Below are 11,985 nucleotides of genomic sequence, written 5' to 3'. Positions count from 1 at the left end.
ATACCTTTTCTTGTAGAATGTTTCTCACATAGTTTCCTTTTCCAACTAATGCAAAATGACTAGTACAAACTATTACTTCTTGTAACATGGAACGCAGCCTAAAATCGAATGAGGTTTTTTTTCTATAGCCACATCAAGTTGCTAACTCATATACAGCTTATGATTGACTGCAGTCCTGAAGATCCTTTTCCTGTGCTTTTAAAAAATCTAAATGTGGAACTATCCAATTATCATCGCTGGATTCCATTTTGTTAGTTTCAGCCTCATTTCCCATTCTTTTGAGGGTATTCTGAATTTTATTCCGGACTTCTGAGGTGTTAGCTATGATATCCCTCTCAAGCTTGTGTTAACCACAAATCTGATTAGGATTCCCTCCACCCCACCACCAATATCACTCATAAAAATTCATGCAAAGCACTAGGCCCTGCAGTATTTCACTCCAAACTTCCATCAAGCTTGATCATAGAATCGTAGAATTGTAGAGTTAGAAGGGACTCCAAGGATCCAGTCAACCTCTCTGCAATGCAGGAATCTCAACTAAAGCATACATGACAGATGACCATCCAACCTCTGCTTAAAAACCTCCTAGGAAGGAGAGTCCACCACCTTCCAAAGGAGTCCATTCCACTGTCAAACAGCTCTTACTGTCCGAAAGTTTTCCTGATGCTTTGTTGGAATTACTGTATTGCCCCAAATATAAGCCGCACTCCCCCCGCCCGAAATTCCAACCGTGAAAAGTTAAAGTGTGGCATAGATTCGCGACCTTACAAAAATTGGCTTACTCCCCCCCCCCCGATGGTTTGCCTGGAGGCTGTTGACCGGCATTGGTGGGGCATTGGTGGTATGCTGATGGGATCCCCGTTCATTGTGGTAGCTTCGGGGAGGCTGGTGCGCGGCACATTTGGGGGTCCAGCACCAGTGCTTGCTTGGGAAGAGGGGTGCCAAGCGCTGGTGCCGGCTACTCCCTGCCCCCCACTCAGGGTGGTAGGGCTGGGAGGTGGGTGTGCAGTGTGCTCGGAACTGAGTGCTGGTGTCGGTTGGGGAGCGCGGCACCATGCACCAGTGCCACCCCCCAACCCACTGGTTGGTTTGAGCATCAGAGTGATTAAGATGCCAAAAAAGCGTCAGCACTGGCTAATCACCGTGACTTTTTTTCTCTCTCCAATTTTAAGGGAGTAGCTTGTATTCGGGTATTGTCTTTTTTTCTTTTGTCCCCTTGAATTTTAAAGGTGCAGCTTATTTGCGGGTGTGGCTTATATTTGAGCCAATATGGTACAGATGAACACTCTTTGAGTACACATTTCCAACCATCTGCAAATCCATCTGACAGTAGCACACATCAAACCCATTTGGTAACAAAAAAAATTGTAGGAAATTTTGTCGATTGTTTAGCTGAAATCAAGATAAACAAAGGTAGGCCAATCAAAAAGAGAGAGATTAAGATTGACAGTGTCATCTGCTGTAAAGAAGGTGGATCTCCCCACTCTATCCCTGCCTCACAGAATTTCATTACAATCTCCTGTGGATCTTATAAGAAAAGAGAAATATATTTGTTGGCATATCAACTGAAGGCGAGAACATTTAAAATGTAAGGGGTTTATTCTCCGTTATCAAGCATTTTCTACATACAGAACATCCACATGGTGTAAGATAGAGAAGAAAATAATGTAGAAGAAACGGATAACTGTAAATCATTGAATAACAAACAGTTTACATGGCAGTGGTGGGGATTTTTTTTTTTCTTTTGCTCACAATGGGAAAAAATTGTTAAAAGTATTCAGTAGGTATAAATGTAAGTCAATTCTTTTATTCAATTAAATCTGCCAGTTTTCTTAAACTAAAGAGAATTCTACTGTATCACAGCGCAGAATGCTAATTACACACAAGAAAATACAATGCTAGAAAATTTCAAATTTTTAAGCAGCTTTACACATTAGGGTAGAATTAGAATAAAACTTCTGACTGCATTGAATAAACAGAGGTCAGTTGAAAAGCCTGCTTTATTTAAAGAAACACATTCTTTTAAAAAAAAATCAAACCACCTATATTGTTACTGAAAATCTGAAGAATTTTTTTACTGCTAACTTTGAGTGCAGATCTCATTTTTTCCTCATTCTAGTGGCTACAATGATTCTAAATTTTAGAACCTTTATTATCCTTATATAGATGTAGAAGCAATGTTCAAAACTAGAGCAGTAATTCGTTAAACAAAAAGAAATAATAAAGACAACACCTTGCAATAGTGATCTAATGGGAGGCGCAGGATAGAAAATTTACTGAGCTTTATTAAAAGTGTCGAGGAAAATCAGGTATTTGACAAACAATGTACATGTAGAGGCTCTAGCATCTAGCAAAGTGATCTTAAACATATTTACTTAGAGGTTTGTCCCATTGATTTCAATAGACCTTTTACTTCCATTAAGAAGCTTAGAAACATTGTCTGATGCTGCAACCCTACACACATCTGGGAGTATGGACCACTGAACTCAATAGGGCTTAGACATGTACAGGATTGTGCTGTTAATCTCCATCTTTTTTGTTCCACTGATAAACAATTTCCTTAAAAATGCACCTCTAGTAACATATTGGTTTTTTTAAAAAAAATAACAGTTTTTTTGCCAGTGTAAGTGAATCTTCTTGGTATTGGTAGTTAGACAAAACATGTCTTCCTAAGAAGATACGCATGACATTTTTTCTTTCATAGAACCAAAACTCTCTGTTGATGCAAGTCTTTTAGAGGTGAGGAGATAATTGCCTAACTCTGCTACAAAAAAAGAGGGGTCAAAGTTCTATGAGCAGTTAACAGAATTTCAACTGAAACTTGAAATAAAAATCATATCCTCAAACTGCAGTAATAAAAAAATGACAACACAAGAGATGTTGCAAATATACTTTTCCTTTGTCTTAAAAAACCATGTTTTACAACCTGATGGAGATGAAAAACTTGAGATATCAAAAGCTTCTTTTCAGGGAAAAAGGAAGCCTGTAGCCACAATGGGAATACAATTACATGTTTCCTAGACTTCTCTTTCCTTGTGAGACATTTCCCTTCAAGGCACAAAAAGATTAAATAGTGGACAGGGCAGGACAAAATGCTTCAGTTAAAAAAAATAAATTAAAGTTCTACATAGAGTGTACCCTAACATTTCAATGAATAGAATTAAGTCAACATGACCCCCCCCCCTTTAAAAAAAGAAAAGCCTTCATTTTAAAATGTGGCATCATTTTGTCAACACATGGCTCATGTGTAGAGGGTCCCTTAAACATTTGATATTTTCACCAATTGGCCAAATCACCCTAAGGAGGTCATCAATAGTACACAAAATGTTTGCTCACAATTCCAGCATTTTTTATATCACCAAAATTGCATTTTAGTTAGCCACACAACATGTACAGAAGGGTCTAACTTTTTTTTAAAAAAAGAAAAAAACACAATCAAAACAAAACAGTGACAATTTAGAGGATGAAGTTAAGTGCAATGTACTGTAAAACTATTCACTCGGCTGTTATCTAACATGGTTCCTTATGCTTCTCCAACCCAAATGACTGTGTTTCCTCTCTCAACTTCAGTGATTTCACAATTCAGCTTGTTCAGCCGTCCATCCAGAATAAACAAGGATTCCTTAGAAGGCGTCATCAGGTACTGACCAAAGAGCCCGCTGCCTTCAATTAAGCGGTTCTTCCTGTTCCACGGCCATTCGTCCGGCTTAAGAGGCTCCTTAAGACTCTTCACCATCTTCACCTTGCCAGAGGACAATTCTACAAAAAGCACATCAGTTTGTGTGCTGGAGCTACCAAATACATTATATTGATGGGCTTCGGTAAACGATGCTTGAAAAGCTACATCGGATATGTGCAAGTTGGTGTGGATGTCAAAGGCATCCTGTATCTCTCCTCTAACTGTGATGGTCTGGACCCTCATGAGACCTTTCACATCATCAATGCTGACTAGATAGTGACCATCTGGAGAGATATATGGAGTTCCTGTTACATCACCATTGTATCCAATGACAGAGTCAGTAACACCGTCCACTATAAGCTGCGGTGGGACAGCTCCTGTGGTGTCAGGCTTACAGCTGATAAAATAATATCCTCCAAGGTGTGTGTAAGCCAGAGACTTTGGAACACAATTGTAATCCTTTAAACTAATTGTCTTGATGTACGACATAGTTTCAAGATCTATTTTCTGGAGCACAGGCTCATCTTTGTGAAGAATAAATCCAAACCTAAAAGAAATGAGACAAAAAACAAATTCAAAGGAAAAAAATCCATAGTATAGTATATACAATCAAACGCAAGCAGTGCTTAAAGATCTCCAGAGTTACATGTAAACCTTGCTTATATCTGAGATCTGGTTATCATATGCCTCTTTAAAAATACAGTGGAACCTCAGCTGTCGAATGTAATCCATTCTGGAACACTGTTCAACTTCTGAAATGTTCAACAACCGAGGTGCAATTGCCGGTCAGCAAATTCCATTGAAAAAATGGAGAAACGCACCTCGGAAGCCATTCAACTTTCGAAGTGTGTTCGAAAATGGAAGCATTCCATTCCAAGTTGTCGGCGTTCAAAAGCCTAAATGTTCGACAACTGAGGTTCCACTGTACTTGTTTTTTAAATATTGTATGTTTTTATCATATTAATATCGTATCAAATAACAAAAATAAATACAATTCCCAAATTTTCCCCTCCCCCCATGACTTCCCTCAACTTCGTCTTCTGGTTTTTAAACATATTAACGTCTGCTTGCTTTATTGTATCTTAATTTTAAATTCCTTAAATTAAATGTTATTATCTTTTATCATTTTTACATCATCTTTGTAATTTCTATATTTAATTTTGTTAATTGTAAGTGTTTACTCAAATCCTGCTAGTGATACTGTACTTGTTAGTCACCTCATATGTAGGTTTCTCATACAACTTAGCTTAAAAACATAACAACAGTACATTTAAAAGTCCACAATGAATCTTAAAAAACCAACCAAATTATTTATTTTATGTACTTATATGACATCCCCACAAAGTTTTCTCAACAGCTTACAATAAAAAAGTAAATAGAAAATAAAATATGAAATATGAAATAAAACTAAATGAATACAACGCAAACAGAGCACACAACACTTCTATATATTAAAAAGGAGAAAGATTTAAAACTTGAGAGGCCCTGACTATACAAACTGCTTACCTGGGTATGTCTTCACCTGGTGCCACAAAGAATCATAAAGATGGCACCCTGTGAGCCTCCCTAGGAGTCTGTTCCATAATTGGATGCCACTACTGAAAAACTTTCTTTCCCTGGTAGCTACCTGCAGCAGGGCCTCTGAAGAGAGTCTTAAGGTTCAAAGAGGTAAAGGAGAAGCTGGCCTTTTAGATAACCTTGTCTCAATCAGTTTAGGGTTTAAAATGGTAAAATCAACACTTGAAAGTAGAACTGGACACACTGGCGGAGGAACAGGAGTGCGGAGGGAGCAAACTTCCCTGGGCACCACTATTCTGGTAGGGTGCCATCGCGGCACCCCCCCGGACACGTGCAGCATCACACACCCCAGGGGGCACCAGCCATGCCCCCACCTGCTCTCTGCCCTGGTAGCGGAGCATGCAGCTTCGCCACTGACCGGACATTGATAAATTACAAAGAAAACGCCTACAACAAATTACAATACGGATCTCACAGTAGTTTAAAACACAAGCAGCAAAAATGGGAGCTTAGAACAATCAACTTTGCCAAAGGGATTAAATTAACACGATCTTAAAAAGCCAGGAAGGACAACGCAAGGGCTTAGTCTAAAGCCAAAAACGCAACAATGTGGGGCCTGTCAAGCTCCCTTGGGGACAACATACCATAGCTGAGTGAATTGAATTGAATTGAATTTTATTATTTCGGTCACAGAGCAGTTCCAGCCCACATACAATATCAAGGAAGTCATAAAACACGATAGGGATACATTTGAAATAACTGAGTGTGGTACTACCAAAAAGTTCCACCTGGATTGAGAGGGTGCTCAGGGAAGTGTATAACTCATATCAGATTAATGTATAGTTATACTTGATGAAGCTGAGCAGCTTAAAGTGTGAACCAATTCCATCAAAAAGCAATTTGTTTGAGGAGATGGAAGAGAAAATGTTGGTAGTGTTAACCAAGATAACCTATTTACAGATGCAAGTTACCACTGTGTACTGCAGTCATCAAGTGATGAAACAGTCCCAAGTCACAAATTCTTCTTATCAAGTTTCTGGTGAAGGCTATAGCTTCTCTGCAATTATAATTCAGTTCCCAAGCAGAACAACATACATCAAAGACACCTATGAAGTTTAATTGGAATATATTTTTTGCCATGTGATTAAGAGGAAATGGTACACTATTCTGGATGTGCATAACTCCAGCGAGATATCGTATATGCAGTTTTAAAATCAATTAACTGATGCTTAAACCAGAATAGATACACAGCTTCAATGGGAGCATGCAGTACATCCCAGATATTTTAGTTCATTTCATTCTCATTTCTCCCCCATGAACATGAATTCAATGCTCATTGCTATTATTCCAATCCTTCTCATCATAACGATTTAGGATTACACCTGCCAACTATTAAGGCCTAAATTGTTTCGTTTTCAAAGTACCTTTAGGCATAAGAACCAAGGAAATTGACTATGCGGAGGTTTTCAGAAAATATGAGACAAGCATGATAAAGCTGAGCAGAAATGGAGCAGGACTACTGGATATTACTACACAGGCTTCCACCCCAGCTGCTGGTCAGACACACTGCAAAGTATTCAGCTCTGCAAGTGTGCAGTCACAGGCTGATATCTGATGGCTGTTAAAGGACTACCTGAGACGCGGGTGACACTGTGGGTTAAACCACAGAGCCTAGGACTTGCCGATCAGAAGGTCGACGGTTCGAATCCCCACAACAGGGTGAGCTCCCGTTGCTCGGTCCCTGCTCCTGCCAACCTAGCAGTTCGAAAGCACATCAAAGTGCAAGTAGATAAATAGGTACTGCTCCGGTGGGAAGGTAAACGGCGTTTCCGTGCACTGCTCTGGTTTGCCAGAAACGGCTTAGTCATGCTGGCCACATGACCCGGAAGCTCCCTCGGCCAATAAAGCGAGATGAGCGCTGCAACCCCAGAGTCGGCCACGACTGGACCTCATGGTCAGGGGTCCCTTTACCTTTAAAGGACTACCTTGGCTCTCATAAGGAACTGTTCTAGTGTACAGCTGGAGAGACTGTGCTCCGAGATTTTAAATGATATAACTTTTTTACTAATTTTAACTCAACAGTATTCAAATTCTTAAACACACACTCACACAATAGCTCTGGTTATCATTAAATACTGTATTGTACACACGACACCGTCAATATTTTATAGCCTTGCAGAAAAACAATATAACAGTATTCTTAACTACAACACAAGTGGAGCTTTCAGGCTTTTTCTTAGCAGCATGCTTTGGCACTTCTCTAAATGTCACCCCCCTCTCCAACCCTTTGATCCTCAATGCCAAGTTTTCTTGATGTAACTTGCTAATATATCTGGAAAGCCTGACAAATAGCACCAGCAGGTTAATAGGATTAACAACAAATAAGGCTGATAGTGAGGCAGGGATGAGAAGGTGGAATAGACTGACTGAGTACATACTGATTTTTAATATCTGCTTATGATTCCGACTGAAGGAACTCTTCTTTGCTCCATCTCAAAAAGAATGTGATATGCTGCAATGCAGAAAAATTAAAGCATGCTAGAAATGTGAAGGGTGATTTAACAAATAAAGGAAAGGATGGCTAATGAAACATACATCATGGTGCTATGCCTTATATAATGGAGTCCTATCTAATTTCACTTTCTCCAGATAAAGAATGTATAGTTGCTGCATAACCTAAGAACGTCTGACAGTGCTAACACAATGAGGAAGAAAATGGGTGACCTTTTCCTGAATGATTTATTACAAGATTGTGTATGGCCAAACACCAAAGAAATTCAAACTAATGGATCATCAGAGCTCATTATCTCTTCTGAGTAAGGACTACCAGATCCAAATGTCTTCTTTATGCCATATAAATGTTTTAAAATATTGCCACGGGGCCAAAGTTCGATGGAAGAGGAGAATTTATCCTGCATCTGTTATGATTTTGCAGAAAGTTAATTCAATTGATCAAACTGAACATAAAATGTTGAACTTCCAGGTTTTTTTACATGTATGTAACTGTGAGTATCATCACCCGCTTCCCTTAAAATTAAGCCTTTCTTTAATATAAGGTAAGGCTATCTCTTCTTAGATAGCCTGTGTTCATGTATGTTAAGGGTTTATTTTTATAGTGAACTCTTTCCAACTAAACATCAAGAAAAACTTTCTGACAGTAAGAGCTGTTCGACAGTACAGTGGTACCTTGGATGCAAACAGGATCTGTTCCAGAGCCCCATTCACATCCTGAATGGAACGTAAGATGCGAAGGCGCGTCTGCGCATGCCACATTTTGCCACTTTCGCGCATGCGCATGACATCATTTTGAGAGTCTGTGCATGTGCGAGCGGCGAAACCCGGAAGTAACGTGCTCTGTTACTTCCGGGTTGCCGCGGAGCGCAACCCGAAAGCACTCAACCTGAAGCACATTCAACCCAAAGTATGACTGTAGAACAGTTTCCCTTGGGAGGTTGTGGACTCTACTTCCTTGGAGGTTTTAAAGCAGAGGCTGGATGGCCATCTGTCATGGATGCTTTAGCTGAGTTTTCTGCATTGCAGGCGGTTGGACTAGATGACCCTTGGAACGCTACAATTCTATAATTCCACACAAATGGCAAATGAGGTATCAGCAAAGTGTCAGTAAAAAGCCCTGCCAGCCACTCACACTCAACATTTTAGTCCAGCAATTAAACAGGGAGATGCCTGCACTTTGTTGATAGATCAGAAGCTGGCAACAAGTCCTATAATTTCCCTCAGAAAAGTGGCCTTTAGCATTTGCGCTAGGTCATTAGTGAGCAAACATTCTTGCCAAGGGCTGACATCTGAGCGACCTGTAAGATATGTATTGATTCTTATTTCCTCAGAGAAAAATATCCCCTGCACAAAGGTGAATCTAAATTGTCCCCTTCATGGACACAATCTTAAAACAGAACAGTCAGTGATTAAAGCGGCAGAGACCTATCGCAGTCAAAGGAAGTTAAGCCAGAGGAAAGTATCTCCAAGGTTGCCTAATCTTCAGGCTGTAGTTTGAATAGAAGGCTTCAGGTTTTTAGAGCCGTTAATCTGGTACCTTTCATAAGCATTTAATTTTTAAAGATTAGGGGCAAAAACCTGCAGTCACTCATAATTGTGCCATAAAATTATGCTTGCGGCTTATGTACTATAAACCTGTTTTATGAGTAGGTCTCTAGTAGAACAACAAGTGATACATCAGAGTGCCTTTAGTTTCCCCCAGTGATTTATATGTAAAAAGTGCCATGTTTAATGCAAACTTCCCTTTCATGCAGATTGATATACGGAGGCCTCCCACTGTTCATTAATCCCTGATTAATATTTATGAGACGTCTAACCCTCATGTCTCCCCTGTGAAATAATATCACGAACAGTGCCTGGCTTAGAATCACCAACACGATTTTGTCCAAGTGCATACGGATCCTTCTTTCATCCGTCCAAAACAGTGAAAAGTGGGAATTAGTTGTTCTACAGAACAACAGTAATAACATTCTTCTTTTTTTTTAAAAAAAAAAAAAAGCTAGAGCGGGTGAAACATGACAGGCTGTGGGGAGTTACTTGGTCCAGTCTCCATTTTGCCTGCTAAATGTCTTAACTAAATTCTTATCAAAATGCTAATCTGAGTGCAGAGCCTGAGTAAAGGACAATCAAATGAGGCTCCAAATTGAATGATATATAAAAGTTGTAAGTCTCAGATCCAGAAGCCAAACATGGCCCTAAAAGCCCCTCTAACTGGCTCTTGGGATATATGCGTGGTCACACCTCTCGAGTCCTGTTCTGCACCCTTCTTGAGAGCTTTTGACTGGCTGAAAAGTATCCTTGAATTATGATAATGCCTGCTTCTTGCATGGATGCAGGACAGAGATGTGAGTGAGTGTGCAGAAAAAAATCACACCCATTGCTATTCCATGTCCCTAGAAAGTTGCTCATTGAAGAATGTGGCTCTAGGGCTGAAAACATTCATCAGCCCTCATAAAAAGCATGGGGCGTCCAATAGCCACCTGATGTTGGCCAGTGAGGCTGCCAGAACTTGAGCACAGCATTGCTTTCAAATCTGTAAACAGGGAATAGACAATTTGGTGCCAGCAGTTCAAATGGAAGTCTAATGGTGACTCAGGAATGCAACAGAACTGCTAGGCTAAGATGAAAGGCAAGTCTAGAACTGATTTTGTGAGTATATTAGCGACAAGCAAGATGGAGAACCAAGTAATATCTCCTAAAGCCTTTTCATTTTTGTTTACTGAAATGTATCTGGGGTGGGGATGGGGTACCTGTTTGGGAAGAGAAAGTGCTGTCAGACATTTGTTTTACTCAAAATTGCCCCACAAGCTATTTCCCCACCTGTATGGGGTAAATGGTAGTATCTTTGCACCTGTGAATGTGAAAGCAGTGGGGGGGGGAGAGGCATTTTGTCAGAATGACTGCTCCCCACTTAAAACGGGGGGCGCGCGCAGCCCCTGGATCTGGAGCGGCTCCATCAGCATAGGCTTGGCTTTGCCTTCCCTCAGGTGGGATACCTGGAGGTCTCCGCCTACCCCAGTCAGTTGTCCAATCCCACCTGGGGGAAGCGTTGCCAAGGAGATCAGGCCAGGTAGGGGAGGGATTACCTGCCCACACAATAGAGGGAGGATCTTACCTGGGAATCCTCACTTGGCTCCAGAGCTTCTCCCACCCTACCCATCCTCAGTTAATGCCTTATTTTGCAGGTTAACTTTTCTTCACAGGTTTTGCAGGTTAACTTTTCTTCACAGGTATGTGGGTGCTGCTACGTTAAGGTCGCTGTCAAAGGGCTCGAAAGGAATTTCCCTGCATTGACAGGTTTCGCCTTTCCCGTCGCAAAACGTCACAACTTTGGCGGTATCAGGCCTTGGGCGGAATCCTTTTGTCCATCTTCCTCTTTGCAGCGGCGATACCAGGGTTCCCTGTTAAAGGGGTTTCTGAAGGGAGGCTTTGACTGTACGCCGAAAGGTCGTCATTGCTCTCCCCTGCGGCGGAGGCGTAACGGGGGCGGCTATCTCTGCTTGAACATATGTTCTCCAGAGCCAGCCCATCCCCCACACAAACACTGGATAACCCAGATGCTCCCTAAGTCCCTGGCTGGGGACTGGGGAGGGAGAACGCCCAGTGCCTGAGCCAAGGTCTACCCACAATTGAAATTTAATGAAGTTGTGGCCAATTTAATCCAATCGCACATTGTCTTGAGTCGTTATTCCACATGACGGGGGGGGGCACTCGGGATCTGGGGACTCCGCCTGTCCACGCAAAAAGCTGCCTGATTGGAAAGGGTTAAGCATCCCATTTCCAATATCCTACAATTGCTAACAGATTTTCAATTTCCGATATCTGCATTTCAGTCAAGCTGTCGTAGAAACAACATCTCCTAGTGCCTCATCTAGTTTGTCTCTTAGTCTGCTGGGCAAAGATTCAAATGAATAGCAATAATGTAGTTTTGATTTTGATTTCTAAAATGACTAATATACTGAAAGAAATCTAGAATTGGTTTCATTTGGACCAAATTGCTAAATATGTGCCCTTTATTGCAAGGGTGCTCTCTCTCTCTCTCTCTCTCTCTCTCTCACTCACACACACACACACACACTTCAACATTTGGTGTATCTTCAAAACACTGTTTTGGTACATTGTGTATCCAAGCTTGACTTTCTCTAGGTAATTTTGTTGAAATGTTACTTTCAGGAATAGTAATCAAAGTTACTTATGGAATATTCATGAATAAAGCTTTGGAATGTCATGGTGAAATATTTGTATTTCTTATTGATATAGTGCTATAAATGTGC

The 11,985-nt window shown here is 40.8% G+C and overlaps 1 protein-coding gene across 4 annotated transcripts in view; it reads right to left on the bottom strand.

The window, feature by feature from the left end:
- Positions 1 to 1,580: 1,580 nt before the first annotated feature.
- FSTL5 (follistatin like 5) overlaps positions 1,581 to 11,985 on the bottom strand; it is a 355,157-nt gene continuing 344,752 nt past the window's right edge. For all 4 annotated transcript variants that reach the window (XM_081208810.1, XM_081208812.1, XM_081208811.1 and 1 more), the window contains one exon: positions 1,581 to 4,226. In XM_081208810.1, coding sequence (XP_081064936.1) covers positions 3,524 to 4,226 — 703 coding nt within the window. In that variant the 3' untranslated portion in view covers positions 1,581 to 3,523. The remainder of the gene's footprint in view (positions 4,227 to 11,985) is intronic.

Source organism: Podarcis bocagei, assembly GCF_964188305.1.
Source record: "Podarcis bocagei genome assembly, chromosome: 9".
In the NCBI taxonomy this organism is placed as follows: domain Eukaryota; kingdom Metazoa; phylum Chordata; class Lepidosauria; order Squamata; family Lacertidae; genus Podarcis; species Podarcis bocagei.
This window is presented reverse-complemented; position numbering and strand designations above follow the sequence as displayed.